Here is a 23,057-nt window from a genome sequence, read left to right on the forward strand (position 1 = left end):
AGGCTGAGATTGCCAAGTTAGATGGGTTTTAGCTCATTTGAATATTTAATGTGAAGGCTGTGGTTTCTTAGGGCATCTTTCTCTCTTGGGGTAGTCAGCAAGCCCTTCTCTGTTTCCAGAGCACTTTGTATTAGCTCTCTGATTATACCTACCATGGTAGGATGAATAATGGCCTCCAAAGATGTTCTTATCCTAATCCCCAGAATTTATGAATCCTTGGCTTTACATGGCAAAAGAGACTTTGCAGATGTGATTAAGTGAAGGATCTCGAGATGGGAAGACCATCCTGTTTCATCAAGGTGGGCCCAGTGTTATCACAATGTTCCTTTTAAGAGGGACACAGGAAGAGTCAGAGTCAGAAGAGATGGAGTGGTGCTCTTTAAAAACAGAGGAAGAGGCCACTAGCCACTACAGGCAGCCACTAGAAGCTGACAGACAAAAAGCAAGGAAATGGATTCTTCCATTGGAGCCTCCTGAAGGAACCAGTTCTTTTACTTTACACCTTGACTTTAGCCAGGTGAAACTGATTTCAGACTTCTGACCTAGGAAAGTTAAGAGAATAAATGTGTTATTTTAAGCCACCCAATTTGTGGTAATTTGTTACAGCAGCCAGGGGAAACTAATATACTCATTACTAATGGGGAGACATCAGCTGCTGATCTGCGGACACCCAGCATCCACCGCCTCTTCTTAACCTTATACTCCGGTTTTCTTTTTGGGGAATTCTTTCTCCCTATCCCATGAAGTCATAGAGGGAGGGGGAGATGGTACCTAGGTGTCTGCCTCCCCCCCACCCGCCCCTGCACGCTATAGAAGCCAAAGGGGTCCCTAGAGGCTCCTCCTCTGGTAGAGCTCCTCTCACTGCCCACCCAGCTGGAGGTGGGCACAGGATTTTGAAATGTGAGCAAATGGAGCTGGGATGGCAACATCAGTAGTGGGAGCAATATCGTGCTAATCTGAGCTCTCTGAACTTCCTGACCTTTGGCTTTGGACAAGTTACTTCTAATTGCTGAGCTTTTATTTCCTTATCTGTAAAATGGGTGCAATAAGAGTACCATCTTAATACGGCATTTCTGAGGATTCAGTGGTGGAAGTTTCATTTAAAGTGCCTGGTAGGGGATCTGTCAGTGTCGGCTTCTATCATTAAAGGTGGGAGGGTCACATACATAGCCAGAGGGAGCCATAGAAAGTTCTTGAGCAAGGAAGTAACATCACCTGTTTACCTTTTTTGGGTTCACACAAGATGGGTGGATAACTGAGATGCCTTTGACAAAGCAGATTTGGGAAATGCCAGGCCTGGGGTGGGTGGTGGGAGCAGAGGTGGAGGGGTACCACCCAGTGACTGAAGTAACTGCCAGTCCCTTTTGAAGAACAGGCATGTTGCTTGGTGGTGGACCTCCGGTGCCTTGATGATGGTGCAGTAGACAGCTGTACTTTGTTACTGTCCTGAACCTGATGCCTCTTACGGTAATTGCAGCCCTATTTTTTCTGGGGGAGGGGAATCCCTCCTCCCACTTGCTCCCACCCCAGGTCCTTCTGGCAGGGTTGACCCCACCCCCTTCCTAGAGGGGCTCCATATAGTCAGATCTAGCCAATCTTGCTGTGATTGGCTCAGGCAGGTGCACGTGACCCAAATGGGTCCAGTGAAAGAAAACCCAAGACTTTGGCTGGAACTACTGGGAAACAGCTCCTGATATGAATATGTAAAGTTACATATTCATAAATTCTGGGGAATTAGGATGAGAACATCTTTGGAAGCCATTATTCACCCTACCATGGTAGGTGTGAGCTAGGAGCTTGCCCAGGACACTATGTGGAGAGAACTGCATGAGAATGAAGTCATCACAGAGGGAAGCAGAGCTAAGAGATTGTAGAAACACTGAGGTTATCGTTTGAGCACCTGGATCCAGCTATGCCTTAAGTGAGGTACCACCCAGGACTTTTCAATTATTCCCTTAATTGTTTTACTCCAGGTTGAGTTTTTTAAATTAAAAATTTTTTTGTTTAAAAAATTTTTGGTCACTTGTGTCTGGAAAAGGCCAGACTAATAAATTCAACCACTTACAAACTCCAAGAGACCCTCAGGCACTCTTCTTCTCTTTTTTTTTTTTTTTTACAAGTGAAAACATTCTCTGCTGTTGTTTTTGTGCCAACTTTAGGGTTTCCAGAGAGGTTTGGGTCAGAGAATGGAAAGTGAAGATGTGGGAACTAAGTCCCTCCAGCCCCAAGGTTGAGCGAACCCCCTCCCAGCTAATTATACCACAGGGTTTGGGATCAGAGCCCCCTTCACTAAACTTTAGGAGTCTTTGAAGGATAGGGCTGGAATTATACCACTGAAGCTTGGATAGCTTGGTGTGTGCCAGGCATTGTGCTCAGAGAGGTGTGTGCCTCATCGGAAAGCTCACCTCAACCCTGTGAGGTATTACTGCCGCTCCTCCCTTTGCAGATTTAGAGATCAAGGCTCTCTGGGTCTGTCAAGTGACCTGTTCAAGGTTTCCCAGTTTGCAAGAACCGGAGGCAAGACTTGAACCGATTTCCCTTTTCAAGGGCCCTTGGTTTTTGACCATAAAACAAAATTACTTAAGAGGTCTTGTCATTGGATTACCATTTGGTGAGCACTAGGCGCGGTGTTGACATTTTATCTGGATTATTTCAAGTCCTCCTAACTTGCTGGACGTTCCCGATGAAGGAGAAACAGGCTCCTGGAGACCTGACCTTAATCAGGCAAAGGTGAGTGGAGATGTGGGACTCGAACTCAGATTCTCCATTGAGTCTGGCTTTCCAGGGACATGGACTTCAACTGTGCTACTTAGGCTCGCGCACGTGCTCACACACCTTCGCGATGGGGCTCTCATCACCTTAGCGGCGTCTTCCCCCGGGACTTGTTGGGATAATTCCCTCTTGGCTTGGACCACCTCCTCAAGCCCAAGTAGGTGAAGCAAAAGGGGCAGTGCCGAGGGCCCTGGTCCGGCGTCGTCCGCAGTGTGGCAGGCGGCGGCACCCAGCCCAGAACGGCGAGCTCTCTGGCCCGGCCGGACGGCTGCAGAGGGGGTGGGCGCAACGCTGGGAACAGCGGCCGGCTCCGGAGGGCGCGAGGCGGGGCGCCCGGGGAGGGGGCGCGGCGAGTGCGCACTTGCGCGGTCGGGGGGACTCGCGGAGGCGCGCGGGGAGCGGGCGCGGCGATGCGCGCGTGCGCGGTGTTGGGTGTTGGGGGGTGTGGGGGTCGCCGCGGCGGCGCGCGGCACGGCGGGAACATGGCGCGCGGGGCCGGCGCGCGCTCGTAGCTGGCGGGACCGTTAGCTCGAGGCGGACGCGGCCCGGGCCCCGCGGAGATGGAGCAGTCGCCGCCGCCGGCGCTCGAGCCCACCCCGGGGTCGACCCCGGCACGGAGCCGTAGGCGGCGGGAGCCCGAGTCACCGCCGGCGCCGCCTCCGGTGAGTTCGTGAGGGGCGCGGGCCGGGAGACTTTCTTTGTGAAACTCCGTCGGTGCGAGCCGGGCCGGGCCTCGGCGGCTGACGAGCGCCCGCGAGGCGGAACCCACCCCATCGTCCGGGTTCGAGCCCTGCCTCGCGCTGCTCGGCAGCGGGACCCGGTCTGTTGCCTGACCGCCTCAGTTTCCGCGGGAGTGTGTGTGCGCGCACGGGGGGGCCGTATACAGTCGGCGCCTAACGCGCGCGGTGCCAATCCCTTGCCTCCGTCCCCGCCGGGCGGTGGCTGCCCGTGAGCCGGGCCCACGGGAGAGGTAGACCGCAGCCGCTAGGAGACAGGTGTCGGCGCAGCCCCGGGAGGCTCAGGTGCAGACAGCCCCAGGTGGAATCTAAGGCAGTGAGCTGTCCGTTCCCGGAAGGAAGCAAGTCTGTCGGTGTCTCAGCACAGAGTGATTTTGGAATGCTTTACATCCATCTCAGCGTGGTGGTGTGTTTGGGGTATTTATCGGTCAGGGTGAAGGAAGTTGAGTGAAATGGACTTCGGAGGTGTGGCTCCGGCTGGATGGGATGGGATGCCCCCGAGCATTGGGCTCCTCAAACAGCCAGGGCATAGGAATAATCTGGAGCGCTTGATAAAAATACAGGCGTCACAACTCACCCCAGGCCCACGGACTCAGACTCTCCAAAGCAGAGGAGCAGATTTTGAATTTTTAACAAGCTCCTGCGTGATTATGATTAGGTACATTTGACAAGCACTGTTTTAGTGTAAGCTTCCTGCGAGCAGGGACCTGATCTGTTCATTGCTCACCATGGCATCCTGGTATCAGGCGCAGTGCTTACCACATGGTAGATGGTCAGTAAATATTTGTAGAAAGACTAAATGACTTAGGGAGTTTCCAAAATAGGAGTTCTTGTATTTTCAGGAGCTTTTTGAAGTTATTATCTCCGTCACATTTACTGTATGATGTGATTTTTCTCAGTCCCAACTTAACTTTTGTAACTGTTTATAAATGCCTTGTTTTCAGTATATTTAAGGCAAAAGCAGGGTATACCTTGCTCAGTATAAACCATCAACTATGTATAATCCTAACTAGGTTAAAATTAATTCTGAAACTAAATTCTGAATAAAAAAATTGCATTTTTCTTTCTTTTCATCATTTGGGAACACTAGGCTTATAGGATTTTGTTCTTTTGAGGCAGGTAAATATTTACATTTTCATCAAAGCAAACCTGAATTACTGTTTATTCAGAAAAGTTGGCAATTCGCTTAAACCTCTGAGTATTTGTAATTTTTATGTGATATTTTGAAATTGAGATTTATGTTTAGTTCAGAGTCATGCTAAAGTAGAATTGTTTGAAAGTTATTTGATATTTCAGGAGCTGTTTTTTTCATGTTTTTTGAATTTCAATACTTGATTTAATTTCAGGTAGTTTGTTGTTCATGGACAAAATATGAATGTATAGGAAGACAAAATTTTAGGAATATGCATGTGAAGAAGAAAAATTGAAAATTAGGTGCTTTGTTTTCTCTCAGCATTTCATTTTTGTAGTTCATGCACATGTCTTTTTAAAAATTCCTTATTTTAATTAAGATATCAATATAATTGACATGTAACATTAGTTTCAGGTGTACAACATAATGATTTGATATTTATATATATTGCAGAGTGATCACCACAATAAGTCTAGTTAACATCCATTACCATACCTAGTTACAGATTTTTTTCTTGAGATTAGAGCTTTTAAGACCTACTCTTTTAGCAACAATCAAATATACAATACAGTGCTATTAACTATAGTCACCATACTGTGCATCCACATGACTTTTTTTTTTAAAAGTGTCTTAAAAAACCCCAGCTTTGTTGAGATATAATTAATCTTACAATATGTGGTCTTTTTGTGACTGGCTTCTTTCACTTACCACAGTGTTTTTGAAGTTTATCCATGTTGTACCTGTATCATTTATTTATTGCTGAATAATACTTAATTGAACAGGTATACCGCATTGTATCTTTTCATGCATTGATAGACATAGGTTTTTTCCGCCCCACTTTTTGGTTATAATGAATGATGCTGCTATGAACATTTGTGTACAAGCTTTAGTGTGGACGTATGTTTTCATTTCTCTTGGGCATATCCCAATTGCTGGGTTATATGGTAACTCTATTTTAACCTTTTGAAGAGTTGAAAAACTGTTTCCTAAGTCGTTGCATCATTTTGCATTCCCACCAGCAGTGTATGAGAGTTTTACAATCTTGCCAGTACTTGTTACTGGTTTGTCTTTTTTTTTTTTTTAATTAATTTTATTTATTTTTGGCTGTGTTGGGTCTCCATTGTTGCCCACTGGCTTTTTCTAGTGGTGGCGAGCGGGTGCGCAGGCTTCTCATTGCAGTGGCTTCTCTTGTTGTGGAGCACTGGCTCTAGGTGTGCGGGCTTCAGTAGTTGTGGCACATGGGCTCAGTAGTTGTGGCTCGCAGGCTTAGTTGCTCTGCGGCATGTGGGATCTTCCCGGACTAGGGATCGAACCCTTGTCCCCTGCATTGGCAGGAAGATTCTTAACCACTGCGTCACCAGGGAAGTCCCATGGTTTGTCTTTTTAACTTAGCCATCCTAGTAGGTGTTAAATGGTATCTTATTGCAATTTTGATTTGCATTTCCTTGATGACTAATGATGTTGGGCATATTTTTGTGTGTGTGCTTATTGGCCACTTGTATATCTTTGGAGAAATTTCTGTTCAAATCCTTTGTCCATTTTTGGGGGGGTCCAATTTTTGATTGGGTTATTTGTCTTTTTATTATTGAGTTGTCAGAGTTTTAAAAAAATTTTGGATACTAAATTAGATATATGATTTGCAAATGTTTTCTCCCGTTCTGTAGGTTGTGTTTTTTTTTTTTTTTTTTTTTATAAATTTATTTATTTATCTTTGGCTTTGTTGGGTCTTCGTTTCTGTGCGAGGGCTTTCTCCAGTTGCGGCGAGGGGGGGTCACTCTTCACCGCCGTGCGCGGGCCTCTCACTGTCGCCGCCTCTCCCGCTGCGGAGCACAGGCTCCAGATACGAAGGCTCAGTAGTTGTGGCTCACGGGCTATAGTTGCTCCGCAGCACGTGGGATCTTCCCAGACCAGGGCTCGAACCCGTGTCCCCTGCATTGGCAGGCAGATTCTTAACCACTGCGCCACCAGGGAAGCCCTGTAGGTTGTGTTTTAACTTTTTTGACAGTGTCCTTTGTTGCAAAAAAAGTTTTAATTGTGATGAAGTTCTTTTGTTGCTCATGCTTTTGGTGTCATATCTAAGAATCCATTGCCAAATTCAAGGTCATGAAGGTTTACCCCTATGCTTCTAAGAATTTTATGTTTTTAGTCCTTATATTTAGGTCGTCAATCCATTTTGCGTTAATTTTTGCATATGGTGTAAGGCAGTGGTCCACATTCATTCTTTTGCATATTGTGATCCAGTTGTCCCAGCACTATATATTGAAAAGACTGTTCTTATCCCATTGGGTGGTCTTTGCACCCTATTGAAAAATCAGCTGAATATGTGTTAGGTTTTTTTCTGGATTCTCAATCTTATTCTGTTGTCTATCCTTATGCCAGTACAACACTATTTAGTTACAGTAGCTTTGTAATAGGTTTTGAAATTAAGTGTAAGTCCTATAACTTTGTTCTTTTTCAAGACTTTTTCTGGGTCCCTTACATATGGATTTTAGGATCAGCTTATCAATTTCTGCCCAAGAGTAGCTGGGATTTTTATAGAGATTGTGTTTAATCTGTCCTTTCAATGATGTTTTATGGTTTTCAGGCCCAAGTCTTACACTTCTTCCAAAAATTTATCTGTAAGTATTTATTCTATTAGATTCTGTTGTACCTGGTACTGTTTTTAACATTTCATTTCACATCATTGTTCATCACTAGCTCATTGTTAGTGTATAGAAAAAATACAATTGAGTTTTGGATATATCTTTTAGCTTCATCGTTTAGTGGTAGTCTGTTCCAATTTTCTGTTTCAGATCTTTCCTCGAAAATAGTGAGGAAGAATGGTCTTTGAAAGCTCAAGTATGGATGCAAATCCAGGTTCATATCTCTAAGTTTTGGCTCTGATGCTTACTAGTTGAGTTTTTGACAAATCTTGTGTTATATATCCAGTGTTCTCATATGTATAATGAGACAGTAATATCCATCTCAAAGAATTGTTAAGTAAAAGAGAATGTAGGTAGATATTCAGAACAAAGCCTTGCATGTGGTAGGGATTTGGTACTTTGTTGTTTATCTTCTTTTGCTAATTAACTCTATTTAAAAGCAAGCCCCAAAGCAAACAAAACTGCCACACCAAAAAAAAAAAAAAAAACCCTCCCCCCAAAATAAACAAACCTAAAACCTCAGACCAAAAAAAAAAAAAAACCGCAAACCTCTTCCTGTCCCCGTCACTTTTCTGTGACCCAAGAAATCCCTGTGAGTGCTTGAGGAACAGTGAAAGACAGAGTCTCTCACACCACACAGTTGTATTATAAAAGGCTGCTAAAAATCTAGGCTGCTCTATACGATATTTGACAACGTATTTGTATGTATTATTAAAAATAATAAAAGTGTAACTGAAAGCTGTTTGCTTTTACCCCATAGTTCTTATTAATGTCCTGTTCTTTTACTACTTATTTCTCCTAAAAGCAGAAGCAATATTTTTTCACTAAGTTGATTACAATTCTTGCTTCTTTCGAATGATTGCTATTTTTTTTTTTAACATCTTTATTGGAGTCTAATTGCTTTACAATGTTGTGTTAGTTTCTGCTGTACAACAAAGTGAATCAGCTATATATATACATATATCCCCATATCCCCTCCCTCTTGCATCTCCCTCCCACCCTCTCTATCCCACCCCTCTAGGTGGTCACACAGCACTGAGCTGATCTCCCTGTGTGATGCAGCTGCTTCCCACTAGCTATCTATTTTACATTTGGTAGTGTATGTATATCAGTGTTAGTCTCTCACTTCATCCCAGTTTTCCCTTCCCCCTCACCTTGTCCTCAAGTCCATTCTCTACGTCTGCATTTTTATTCCTGTCCTGCCCCTAGGTTCGTCAGAACCATTTTTTTTTTCTTAGATTCCATATATATGTGTTAGCATACGGTATTTGTTTTTCCCTTTCTGACTTACTTCACTCTGTATGACAGACTCTAGGTCCATCCACCTTCACTGCAGCACTATTTACAATAGCCAGGACATGGAAGCAACCTAAGTGTCCATCGACAGATGAATGGATAAAGAAGATGTGGCACATATATACAATGGAATATTACTCAGCCATAAAATGATTGCTGTTTTTAAAAAACTCTTAGAGACAAAGCCTGATGTTTGAATTGAAATTTAATAGTATTATTTTTATTTTGGTGCTTCTTCAGTAGCTGGAGTAGATTGCTATTTTGTGCAGGAGGATACCAGAGACAACAATATAATGCAGATATGATGCTTGTAACATATCATGTTCATTGAATGTGTATTCACTATGAACCAAAGAAAATAATTGTTTATACTGTAAATATTATTTAAATAATATAAACTTACCTTCAGAATCACAATTATAATTAAATTCATAACCCACAGATCCACAGATTGATCTCACAGACATATCTATCAGAAAATTTTAATATTTATTTTAAAATATATTTATTTATTTATTTATTTTTGGCTGTGTTGGGTCTTCGTTGCTGCGCACGGGCTTTCTCTCTAGTTGTGGTGTGCGGGGGGCTACTCTTCATTGTGGTACGCGGGCTTTTCGTTGCAGTGGCTTCTCTTGTTGCGGAGCACGGGCTTCTCATTGTGGTGGCTTCTCATTGTGGTGGCTTCTCATTGCGGATACAGGCTCTAGGTGCGTGGGCTTCAGTAGTGTGGCACGCGGGCTCAGTAGCTGTGGCTTGCGGGCTCTAGAGCACAGACTCAGTAGTTGTGGGGCACGGGCTTAGTTGCTTCGAGACGTGTGGGATCTTCCCGGACCAGGGCTCGAACCTGTGTCCCCTGCATTGGCAGGCAGATTCTTAACCATTGTGCCACCAGGGAAGTCCCTATAAGAAAATTTTAAATCAAAGTGTCTGTATTAAAAAAAAAAACCAAAAAATGCAGCCTTTTATTATTACAAAAAGTGCATGTGTGCATGGTATAAAATTAGAAAACATAAAACAAGCAAAAATACTCCCCCCCCGTAACATTACTAATACAGTGATTACTACTATTAATACCTTAATACATAACTTTCTGGAACTTTTTCTGTACATCTTTCTATATAAAAATATTTGCACACATACACACAAATGTATACAGGTATTTTAACTAAAATAAGACTGCACAAAATGTCTTTACTTCTAATTATATTTAAAATCATCTTTATTTAGGTATAATTTATAAAAAAATAAAATTTATCAACTTTAAGTGTATAGTTTTATGAGTTCTGACAAGTATATATAGTTGTATAATCACCATCACAGTCCGTAAAAGTTATAGAAGACTTTTCCTTTTTATTACTGAGTACTGCTGCAATGTATGTGTCGTGCAATTTGCTATTCAGTTACTAGTTGATGAACATTTGGGTTTTTTTCTGGTTTTTAGTGATTGTGAATAGAGCTACTATGAACATTCACATACAAGTCTTTGTGTGTTTCATAAGTCATACAGACAGACACACATATGTATATATTTTGTAAGTATTTAGGAGTGGGATTGCTGGATTGTATGGTGAACATTATATAGATACTGTTTTGAAAACTTTTTTTTCAGGCAGTGACCCCCCTCCCCACGAACTTTCCATTTAAGTAAATTTTCCTCTTAATAAATTCTCAGACAATATTAAAAATTTTGCCTATGGGGCTTCCCTGGTGGTGCAGTGCTTAAGAATCCGCCTGCCAATGCAAGGGACACGGGTTCGAGCCCTGGTCCAGGAAAATCCCACATGCCGTGGAGCAACTAAGCCTGTGTACCACAACTACTGAGCCTGTGCTCTAGAGCCTGCATGCCACAACTACTGAGCCCACGTGCCACAACTACTGAAGCCTGCGCGCCCAGAGCCTGTGCTCCACAGCAAGAGAAGCCACTGCAATGAGAAGCCCGTGCACCGCAATGAAGAGTAGCCCTGGCTTGACGCAACTAAAGAAAGCCCGCGCTCAGGGCTTCCCTGGTGGCACAGTGGTTAAGAATCCGCCTGCCAATGCAAGGGACACGGGTTCAAGCCCTGGTCCGGGAAGATCCCACGTGCCACGGAGCAACTAAGCCCGTGCACCACAACTACTGAGCCTGCGCGCCACAACTACTGAGCCTGCGCTCTAGAGCCCGTGCTCCAGAACAAGGGAAGCCACTGCAATGAGAAGCCCATGCACCGCAATGAAGAGTAGCCCCCACTCACCACAACTAGAGAGAGCTCACAGCAATGAAGACCCAACGCAGCCAAAAATAAATAAATAAAATAAATACATTAAAAAAAAAAGAAAGCCCGTGCTCAGCAATGAAGACCCAACACAGCCAAAAATAAATAAATAAATTTATTAAAAAAAAAATTTGCCTAAGAATGTTCTTTGAAGCTCTTATGTCAAAATCAGTAGCTAATCCAGGATCATGCCTTAATTAATGTCACTTAAGTTTCTTTTAATGTAGCATGGTCCCTTTTTTCATGACTCTGAGTCATTGGGGAGACCAAACCAGATGTCCTGCAGTTATCTTCTGGATTTGTCTGGTATCTTCCATGTGGTGCCATTTATCTTGTTTCTTTATTTCCTGTAAACTAGAAGCTGTATAAAAAGACTTGATGGATACAAGTTAAATATTTTGGCTAGATTATACCACTGGTAATGTCTACTTAATGTTACGATATAAAGCTTGTTTTTTTTTTTTTTTTTAAACAAGATCTAGTAGCAGCAGGTCTCCTTTTTTTTTTTTTTAAAGTTTAATTTTTTAAATTTATTTATGGCTGTGTTGGGTCTTCGTTTCTGTGCGAGGGCCTTCTCCAGCTGCGGCAAGTGGGGTCCACTCTTCATCGCGGTGCGCGGGCCTCTCATTATCGCGACCTCTCTTGTTGCGGAGCACAGGCTCCAGACGCGCAGGCTCAGTAATTGTGGCTCATGGGCCCAGTTGCTCTGCGGCATGTGGGATCCTCTCAGACCAGGGCTTGAACCCGTGTCTCCTGCACTGGCAGGCAGACTCTCAACCACTGCGCCACCAGGGAAGCCCCTAAGGCTTGTTTTATCATTAATATTTTCTTGCTATTGAGAAACAGAAAGCAGTTATAATATCTTTCTATTCTTTAACTAGAGATCAGAGACTAGTCCCTTTTACTAGAGATCAAAAGTAGTATTGGGAGAGAGCCTCCCAACAAGCCTCTTAGATAACCTCAACCACCAGAGGACAGACAGCAGAAGCAAGAAAAACTATAATCCTGCAGCCTGTGGAACAAAAACCACATTCACAGAAAGGTAGACAAGATGAAAAGGCAGAGGGCTATATACCAGATGAAGGAACAAGATAAAACCCCAGAAAAACAACTAAATGAAGTGGAGATAGGCAACCTTCCAGAAAAAGAATTCAGAATAATGATAGTGAAGATGATCCAGGACCTCGGAATAAGAATGGAGGCAAAGATCAAGAAGATACAAGAAATGTTTAACAAAGACCTAGAAGAATTAAAGAACAAACAGAGATGACCAATACAATAACTGAAATGAAAACTACACTAGAAGGAATCAATAGCAGAATAACTGAGGCAGAAGAATGGATAAGTGACCTGGAAGACAGAATGGTGGAATTCACTGCTGCGGAACAGACTAAAGAAAAAAGAATGAAAAGAAATGAAGACAGCCTAAGAGACCTCTGGGACAACATTAAACGCAACAACATTCGCATTATAGGGGTCCCAGAAGGAGAAGAGAGAGAGAAAGGACCCGAGAAAATATTTGAAGAGATTATAGTCGAAAACTTCCCTAACGTGGGAAAGGAAATAGCCACCCAAGTCCAGGAAGCGCAGAGAGTCCCATACAGGATAAACCCAAGGAGGAACATGCCGAGACACATAATAATCAAATTGGCACAAATTAAAGACAAAGAAAAATTATTGAAAGCAGCAAGGGAAGAACGACAAATAACATACAAGGGAACTCCCATAACGTTAACAGCTGATTTCTCAGCAGAAACTCTACAAGCCAGAAGGGAGTGGCATGATATACTTAAAGTGATGAAAGGGAAGAACCTACAACCAAGATTACTCTACCCGGCAAGGATCTCATTTAGGTTTGATGGAGAAATCAGAAGCTTTACAGACAAGCAAAAGCTAAGAGAATTCAGCACCACCAAACCAGCTCTACAACAAATGCTAAAGGAACTTCTCTCAGTGGGAAACACAAGAGAAGAAAAGGACCTACAAAAACAAACCCAAAACAATTGAGAAAATGGTCATAGGAACATACATATCGATAATTACCTTAAACGTGAATGGATTAAATGCTCCAACCAAAAGATACAGGCTTGCTGAATGGATACAAAAACAAGACCCATATATATGCTGTCTACAAGAGACCCACTTCAGACCTAGGGACACATACAGACTGAAAGTGAGGAGATGGAAAAAGACATTCCATGCAAATGGAAATCAAAAGAAAGCTGGAGTAGCTATACTCATATCAGATAAAATAGACTTTAAAATAAAGAATGTTACAAGAGACAAGGAAGGACACTACATAATGATCAAGGGATCAATCCAAGAAGAAGATGTAGCAGTTATAAATATATATGCACCCAACATAGGAGCACCTCAGTACACAAGGCAACTGCTAACAGCTATAAAAGAGGAAATCAACAGTAAGACAATAATAGTGGGGGACTTTAACACCTCACTTACACCAATGGACAGATCATCCAAAATGAAAATAAATAAGGAAACAGAAGCTTTAAATGACACAATAGACCAGATAGATTTAATTGATATTTATAGGACATTCCATCCAAAAACAGCAGATTACACTTTCTTCTCAAGTGCGCATGGAACATTCTCCAGATTAGATCACATCTTGGGTCACAAATCAAGCCTCAGTAAATTTAAAAAAATTGAAATCATATCAAGCATCTTTTCTGACCACAACGCTATGAGACTAGAAATGAATTACAGGGAAAAAAACGTAAAAAACACAAACAAGTGGAGGCTAAACAATACGTTACTAAATAACCAAGAGATCACTGAAGAAATCAAAGAGGAAATCAAAAAATACCTAGAGACAAATGACAATGAAAACACGACGATCCAAAACCTATGGGATGCAGCAACAGCAGTTCTAAGAGGGAAGTTTATAGCTATACAAGCCTACCTAAAGAAACAAGAAAAATCTCAAGTAAACAATCTAACCTTACACCTAAAGGAACTAGAGAAAGAAGAACAAACAAAACCCAAAGTTAGCAGAAGGAAAGAAATCATAAAGATCAGAGCAGAAATAAATGAAATAGAAACAAAGAAAACAATAGCAAAGATCAATAAAACTAAAAGCTGGTTCTTTGAGAAGATAAGCAAAATTGATAAGCCATTAGCCAGACTCATCAAGAAAAAGAGGGAGAGGACTCAAATCAATAAAATTAGAAATGAAAAAGGAGAAGTTACAACAGACACCGCAGAAATACAAAGCATCCTAAGAGACTACTACAAGCAACTCTATGCCAACAAAATGGACAACCTGGAAGAAATGGACAAATTCTTAGAAAGGTATAACCTTCCAAGACTAAACCAGGAAGGAAACAGAAAATATGAACAGACCAATCACAAGTAATGAAATTGAATCTGTGATGAAAAATCTTCCAACAAACAAAAGTCCAGGACCAGATGGCTTCACAGGTGAATTCTATCAAACATTTAGAGAAGAGCTAACACCCATCCTTCTCAAACTCTTCCAAAAAATTGCAGAGGAAGGAACACTCCCAAACTCATTTTATGAGGCCACCATCACTCTGATACCAAAACCAGACAAAGATACTACAAAAAAAGAAAATTACAGACCAATATCACTGATGAATATAGATGCAAAAATCCTCAACAAGATACTAGCAAACAGAATCCAACAACACATTAAAAGGATCATACACCATGATCAAGTGGGATTTATCCCAGGGATGCAAGGATTCTTCAATATACGCAAATCAATCAATGTGATACACCATATTAACAAATTGAAGGGCTTCCCTGGTGGCACAGTGGTTAAGAATCCGCCTGCCAATGCAGGGGACACGGGTTCGAGACCTGATCCGGGAAGATCCCACATGCTGTAGAGCAACTAAGGCCGTGCACCACAACTACTGAGTCTGAACTCTAGAGCCCATGAGCCACAACTGCTGAGCCCACGTGCCACAACTACTGAAGCCCATGTGCCTAGAGCCCATGCTCCGCAACAAGAGAAGCCACCACAATGAGAAGCCCATGCACCGCAACAAAGAGTAGCCCCCGCTCGCCGCAACCAGAGAAAAGCCCGCGTGCAGCAACAAAGACGCAACTCAGCCAAAAAACTAAAAATAAAATAATAAAATAAATTAAAAAAAACAAAAAACAAAAAACAAATTGAAGTATAAAAACCATATGATAATCTCAATAGATGCAGAAAAAGCTTTTGACAAAATTCAACACCCATTTATGATAAAAACTCTCCAGAAAGTGGGCATAGAGGGAACCTACCTCAACATAATAAAGGCCATATACGACAAACGCACAGCAAACATCATTCTCAACGGTGAAAAACTGAAAGCATTTCCTGTAACATCAGGAACGAGACAAGGATGTCCACTCTCACCACTGTTATTCAACATAGTTTTGGAAGTCCTTGCCACGGCAATCAGAGAAGAAAAAGAAATAAAAGGAATACAAATTGGAAAAGAAGAAGTAAAACTGTCACTGTTTGCAGATGACATGATACTGTACATAGAGAATCCTAAAAATGCCAACAGAAAACTACTAGAGCTAATCAATGAATTTGGTAAAGTTGCAGGATGCAAAATTAATGCACAGAAATCTCTTGCATTCCTATACACTAATGATGAAAAATCTGAAAGAGAAATTATGGAAACACTCCCATTTACCATTGCAACAAAAAGAATAAAATACCTAGGAATAAACCTACCTAGGGAGACAAAAGACATGTATGCAGAAAACTATAAGACACTGATGAAAGAAATTAAAGATGATACCAACAAATGGAGAGATATACCATGTTCTTGGATTGGAAAAATCAATATTGTGAAAATGACTGTACTACCTAAAGCAATCTACAGATTCAATGCAATCCCTATCAAATTACCAGTGGTATTTTTTACAGAAGTAGAACAAATCATCTTAAAATTTGTATGGAGACACAAAAGACCCCGAATAGCCAAAGCAGTCTCGAGGGAAAAAAACGGAGCTGGAGGAATCAGACTCCCTGACTTCAGACTATACTACAAAGCTACAGTAATCAAGACAATATGGTACTGGCACAAAAACAGAAACATAGATCAATGGAACAAGATAGAAAGCCCAGAGATAAACCCACGCAGCTATGGTCAACTAATCTATGACAAAGGAGGCAAAGATATACAATGGAGAAAAGACAGTCTCTTCAATAAGTGGTGCTGGGAAAACTGGACAGCTACATGTAAAAGAATGAAATTAGAATACTTCCTAGCACCATACACAAAAATAAACTCAAAATGGATTCGAGACCTAAATGTAAGACCGGACACTATAAAACTCTTAGAGGAAAACATAGGAAGAACACTGTTTGATATAAATCACAGCAAGAACTTTTTTGATCCACCTCCTAGAGTAATGGAAATAAAAACAAAAATAAACAAATGGGACCTAATGAAACTTCAAAGCTTTTGCACAGCAAAGGAAACCATAAACAAGATGAAAAGACAACCCTCAGAATGGGAGAAAATATTTGCAAACGAATCAACGGACAAAGGATTAATCTCCAAAATATATAAACAGCTCATTCAGCTCAATATTAAAGAAACAAACACCCCAATCCAAAAATGGGCAGAAGACCTAAATAGACATTTCTCTAAAGAAGACATACAGATGGCCGAGAAGCATATGAAAATATTCTCAGCATCACTAATTATTAGAGAAATGCAAATCAAAACTACAATGAGGTATCACCTCACACCAGTTAGAATGGGCATCATCAGAAAATCTACAAACAATAAATGCTGGAGAGGGTGTGGAGAAAAGGGAACCCTCTTGCGCTGTTGGTGGGAATGTAAACTGATACAGCCACTATGGCGAACAATATGGAGGTTCCTTAGAAAACTAAAAATAGAATTACCATATGACCCAGCAATCCCACTACTGGGCATATACCCAGAGAAAACCGTAATTCAAAAAGACACATGCACCCGAATGTTCATTGCAGCACTATTTACAATAGCCAGGTCATGGAAGCAACCTAAATGCCCATCGACAGACGAATGGATAAAGAAGATGTGGTACATATATACAGTGGAATATTAGCCATAAAAAGGAATGAAATTGAGTCATTTGTTGAGATGTGGATCGATCTAGAGACTGTCATACAGAGTGAAGTAAGTCAGAAAGAGAAAAACAAATATTGTATATTAACGCATCTATGTGGAACCGAGAAAAATGGTACAGATGAACTGGTTTGCAGGGCAGAAGTTGAGACACAGATGTAGAGAACAAACGTATGGACACCAAGGGGGGAAAACCGCGGTGGGGTGGGGATGGTGGTGTGCTGAATTGGGCGATTGGGATTGACATGTATATGCTGATGTGTATAAAATTGATGACTGATTAAAAAAAAAAAGTAGTATTGGGAGATTGAACAAGCAGTAACAGCAACTAGAGAGTAGAACAGTAGAAGGGGGGAAGCAGGTGTCATAGTATGGCTCTAACTGCCCTTACTGTGACCACTACCAAAAAACCCCTTTTTATCTCATGGCTGTATTACCTCTAGGAGAGGAAATTTCAGTCTGGAGAACATGCATTATTTACTAGTTAATAGTGTAAAGTTAAATTGCAGTAATCTGAAATGTGAGTTGTTGAGATTCTAGCTGACAAATAACTGTTTGTAATGAGGATGTGGTACTATGTTGTGGATAAAGAATGGATTGCTAAGAAATAGCAGGTGGTCTAAGTAACACAGTAAACCTGACTCTGTTGTAGCTTTGCAAGAGTGAAAAAAAAGTTTAGCTGTGACTGTTAAATATGGAAGGCATCTTATTGTATATGGTTTTCCTTTTCATGATTATATATCTGGCATTTCCATGCTATCACTGGCTAAGTTTGCCATAGTAGAAGTTCAAAAATTGCCGTAGTAGTGTTTCAACTTACTGTGGACTTAGTTCAGAAAAAGGTAGGAAATTTTTCTTATCAGTATTCTCTGCACTTCCAGAATTGCATAAAGAACATCACTTTGATGAAGATGAAACTTACTATGATTATTATTTCCCTCTGTCAGTCATCATAAAAGGAAAATCAGAAACCTTGATACTTATATTTTGCCAAATCATGCATATAGAAAGCCATTGGTGCCCATTTTTAGATTATAGATGCAAGAAAAAATAGTTTTTGAAGATGAGGAGGGGAAAGTAAGAATAGATTAAAAGAAAAGACATATTGGAAAAGAATCATCCAAATAAATAGAAGTAGGAGCAAGTGGAGATGAGAGAAGAGGGTAATTATTAGATTTAAAGGACAAACATTCTAAAAATTATTATTGGGATCTCTTGTGTGACTTTTCTTTCTTTTGTGATTGAACTCTGCAGCATCAAGTAAAGCTGGAATGGATTCAGTTCTTTAGGGCTGAAGGTATTTTTCTTGGTTGTTTTATTTTAGCAGTTGGACTGGGCAGTTTAAGGAATGTAGTTTTAAAATAATAAGTCTAATCTTGACATCCTATATTCATGGACCAGAAGACTTAACAGTGTTAATATCGCAGTACTCCCCCAAATGATGTACAGGTTAAGTGCAATTCCTATCAAAATCCCATCTGCCTTTTTTGCAGAGATTGACAAGCTGATCCTAAAATCCATATGGAAATGCAGGGTACCCAGAATAGCCAAGACAATCTTGAAAAAGAACAAACTTAGAGGTCTCACACTTCCCAATTTCACAATCTACTCTAAAGCAACAGTAATCAAGACAGTGTGGTACTAACTTAAGAATAACACAGGTCAATGGAATTGAGAGTCCAGAAATAAATCCTCACGTTGACGGCCAACTGATTCTCAACAATGGTGTGAAGACCATTAAATGGGGGAAAGAATGGTCTTTTCAGTGAATGTTGCTGGACAACAGACAACTGAATATCCACATGCAAAAGGATGAATTTGGACCCCTGTCTCACACCATACACAAAAATTAACTCAAAATAAATCGAAGATCTAAATGTAAGAGCAAAAACAATGAAAATCTTATCAGAAAACACAGGTTTGTAAGTGACAACATTTTTATAAATTTATTTATTTTTGGCTGCGTTGGTTCTTCATTGCTGTGTGCGGCTTTCTCTAGTTGCAGCGAGTGGGGGCCACTGTTCCCTGTGGTGCGTGGGCCTCACATCGCGGTGACCTCTTCCGTTGTGGAGCACGGGCTCCAGGCATGTGGGCCCCAGCAGTTGTGGTACGTGGGCTCAGCAGTTGTGGCTCGTGGGTTCCAGAGTGCAGGTTCAGTAGTTGTGGCGCACGGGCCCAGCTGCTCCGTGGCATGTGGGATCCTTCTGGACCAGGGCCTGAACCTGCGTCCCCTGCATTGGCAGGCGGATTCTCAACCACTGTGCCACCAGCGAAGCCCGTGATGACATTTTTAATGCAATCATGTTAACCTCCATGTGCTTATGAGATATTATGCCAAATTGTAGAGCAGAGGAAGCCATCAACTCCATAAGACTTAACCCTGTGACCATCTTTTACTAAGAGCTTAGTTTCCTGAAATTTTGTTAGTACAGTTTGATACTGAAGAGTATATATTTAATAAGGGCAAACACTTAGGTTGAAACAGTACCTTTTATTTTGGAGTTAATTGGTCATTCTCATTCCCCTCTCAGGAATTTGCATGCTGCTAATATGATTTTGGAATTCAGGCACCTTTATTGGACATTTGGTCCTGTGTATAGTTTCTTGTCCTTGGGAAAAGTATCTGACAGGGGATTGCACAATTTCCTGAGAGGGTACTAAAAAAGCACTAAAAACACTGTCACAAATGCTTTTGTTCTGTATGTAATGTTTTTGTGTAGAGTGCTGTCTTGGATCTTTATGGTTTTAGCTTATGTAGAAACCGGATTTTTGAAAGTTGCTCCACTGTCAAATAATGCTCTTCTTAAATTCATTGCTTTTTCTTTCTTTATTTTATTTTTGGCTGCATTTGGTCTTTGTTGCTGTGTGCAGGCTCTCTCTAGTTGCGGAGAGCGGGGGCCACTCTGTTGCGGTGCATGGGCCTCTCATTGTGGTGGCTTCTGTTGTTGTAGAGCACGGGCTCCAGGTGCGCGGGCCTCCATAGTTGCAGCACGTGGGCTCAGTAGTTGTGGTGCATGGGCTTTTAGCTGCTCTGTGGCATGTGGGATCTTCCCAGACCAGGGCTTGAACCCGTGTTGCCTACATTGGCAGGCGGATTCTTAACCACTGTACCACCAAGGAAGTCCCAAATTCATTGCTTCTTAATCTCCACAAAGATTTATGAAAACCATTTATAAAAATTGTTTAGGAAATTGATCATAAATTCCAAATATATTTCATAAAAAAATAAAATTTTTGTTAGGTATATTTGGAAGAACCATGTAATTTATAGAGTACTGTGTGTAGGCAGTGTTCCTTCCATAAGTATAAGGTCTGTTGGTTTCAGATTATTATCACTAACATGTTGTGCTTACTATGTGTTAAGCACTGTTCTAAGTCCTTTACATAAATTAACTCATTTAATCCTCACAACTATCTTATGAGGTAGTTACTATCGTTGTCACTGTTTTACACATGAGGAAACTGAGATACAGCAAGGTCACTAAGTAGTAACTTACTCAAGCTCCACAGTTAGGAAGCTGAGTTGCCCTGGATTCTAATTTAGTAGTTTGGCTCTGGAGTCTACGTTCTTAACCATTGCCCTAGACTATCTTTGATTTGAATGATCATTAAGGAAATAGTAATCAATTTTGCTACTGAATGTTAGACTTGTTGCAGAACAGCAATATAGGAATTCCCCTGGATATTTTGTTAAAATCTAGTTTTCGTTGTGGGGTTTAAGGTTATGTTGGCACAGTATTCTGGAATTTGAGTCCCTATAATGATGTTAGAGCCAAAGAATGAGTACTTGATACTAAGTTTATTCTTTCATTTTATTATCTTGCAACTTTTTATCAATCAAAAGATAAAATTAACTGCAATGTAAGCAGTTTATTTTTAAGTATTTAAAGTTATAAAGCTGTTATTAAACTAATGCTTAATGGAGTACCTGACATAAAGGTTTCTTGATGAATAATGGGAATTAAACCAGATAATGAAGAAAAGTATTAAATGAAATGAGTCTATATAAAAATAATCATTTTTAAGATAGTAAAGGAATGATTCTAATTTCATATGCATCTCTGAAATAAAAGGAATTATAAAATAAAATCATAGCTTGTATCTTCCTTGTTTATTGATGAAGGGAATCAGTCTTTATAATGCAAATTAAAAGTTGTTAACTAAAAACAAAGCAAAATTAATACTGTAAGTCATTTATTGATTCAGAATTTTAGCCCAAGGTCAGGTTTGTGGAATTAACGTATAATTTTAGTTTCCTGAAAGAAGTTTTTGATTATTTAAAAAAAAAAAGGATTCCAGAAATATATTCTTCATTTGAATTTACTGTGAGAGTAAAATGTAAGTATTTACTTAATAAATATCAATTTTTGAGCTTTTCCTTATTCTTGAAGGGAAGAATTGAAATAATTGAATGTCTAGAGACAGTTTTACACTGCTTTTTTTTTGTTTGTTTGTTTTTTTGCTGCACTGCACAGCTTGTGGGATCTCAGTTCCCCACCCAGGGATTGAACCCCGGTCCCGGCAGTGAAAGCACTGCGTCCTAACCACTGGACCACCAGGGAATTCCCTACACTGCTTTGTTTTAAGTCATGTCTATTTGTGAACTCAAAGCTATTTAGAGAAGGATTTAAAATTTTTATCCTTTGTGAGATGGGTTGTAAACAAATTGGCAGATATTGAGAAATACGATTACTCTTCTACTTTAGAGTACATATTTATTTCTAGTTGAAGTTGGAAGAGATAGAATTAGTCGATGTGTTTGCTAGTTAATTTTTTTTCAAAATATGCTTGGTTTCCCACCATTGTCATAGCATTTTGATTGATTTAATAGAGGGAGTTGTGAAAGTGAATTTGTGTCAATTTGGCTCAAACATTTAAAAAAAGTTTTGTTTCTTGTGTATTTTATCACTTTTTGTTCATAGTGAGTTTAGATACAGCAGTATTTTAACATTGGCTTTTAAAAATCATGACACTAAAAACACATATTACGTTTAACAATACTGCAGAAAATAAAAGTTACTTTTATTAAATTTCCACTTATACAAAGTTTGTATGTAAGACATGTATTTACTATTAAGGATAACCGACTCTTAAATTTTATATTCTCAGCCCAAGATATTTTTGAGCTTTAGTAAATAGAAACAATAATTTATAAAATAAATTGTGTATACCTACCATGAATTACCTTACTTTTGATTTCTGAATGGGACAATAGTGAAGGTAGTAGTTTTATTTTGCAGTGTGGAAGATGATTTCATTGCCTGATTTTCTACCCATTTTGTCCTGTGTGTGTTGTCAGGTCAGATGTTCTCAACCAAGAGTCTTAAAAAATCACTCCATATGTGAGAAAATTATTTCCCTTATAGCTGCAAGTCCAGATATGAACTTTAAAAAGCATGTAAGCAAGTTGTGTTTAAGTGTTGCATTTCAAAGGCTGCCTTAAATTTAGAGAGTTGTGTATCATGGCATTGTAGCATATGTAGTGTCAAAAGCGTGAGATCTGTACCTATTGTCCCATCCATAAAGTGAGAATGCTACCGTTGCTTATTTTACAGGGTTGTTGTCAGGATTAAATGAATTAATACATATATATTATTTAAAACACTTCCAGGCACATAGTAAGTGCTAAATAAATGCTAGATGTGTGTGTGTGTATGTGTGTTTTGTTGTTGTTATTACTATTTTTGACCTAAAACAAATAGACTGCCAGATATTTCTCCAGCAAAGATGGGTTTATTTGGGATCAGCAGAGAATTGCAGTTTGGGGTGGGCATCCATGGTGAGCACGCACGGCAGGGGAATGAGAACACTTTTATAGAGAGGAATGTTGGGAGGACTGTAGTAAAGGAGTCCATGGCTTTTCAGTGGTTGTGTCCTTGCCAGGAAAGAAGAGGAGTCTTTCTTCTTCCTGTTGGGCTCTGCTATTGTTACAGGGTATTGGGAGCTCCCCTTTCTGGTCTCCCAACTCTATTTAACTGAGGTTTCTGTTTATTAATTTTTAACATTTCTCCCTTTTGATCAAGATCTTTCTCTGAAAGCATCTTTTATCAAGAGTCAGGTTTTCTAGTATCAGTGGCTTTTTGTCCCTCAATGCCAGGAAGGACCTTTCCTGGGTGTAGTAT

General features: G+C 40.4%; 1 protein-coding gene across 3 annotated transcripts in view; it reads left to right on the forward strand.

Moving 5' to 3' along the window:
- Nucleotides 1-23,057, forward strand: part of TTC28 (tetratricopeptide repeat domain 28) — a 651,841-nt gene that overhangs the window by 68,432 nt on the left and 560,352 nt on the right. For 2 of the 3 annotated variants that reach the window (XM_036874394.1, XM_036874393.1), the window contains exon 1: nucleotides 3,256-3,434. The exons of the other annotated variant lie outside the window; for it this stretch is intronic. In XM_036874394.1, the coding sequence (XP_036730289.1) occupies nucleotides 3,333-3,434 (102 nt within the window). In that variant the 5' untranslated portion in view covers nucleotides 3,256-3,332. Of the gene's footprint in view, nucleotides 1-3,255; nucleotides 3,435-23,057 lie in introns of those variants that run through there. 3 annotated transcript variants of the gene reach the window in all.

The sequence above is a fragment of the Balaenoptera musculus genome, chromosome 14 (assembly GCF_009873245.2).
Source record: "Balaenoptera musculus isolate JJ_BM4_2016_0621 chromosome 14, mBalMus1.pri.v3, whole genome shotgun sequence".
Classification (NCBI taxonomy): Eukaryota; Metazoa; Chordata; class Mammalia; order Artiodactyla; family Balaenopteridae; genus Balaenoptera; species Balaenoptera musculus.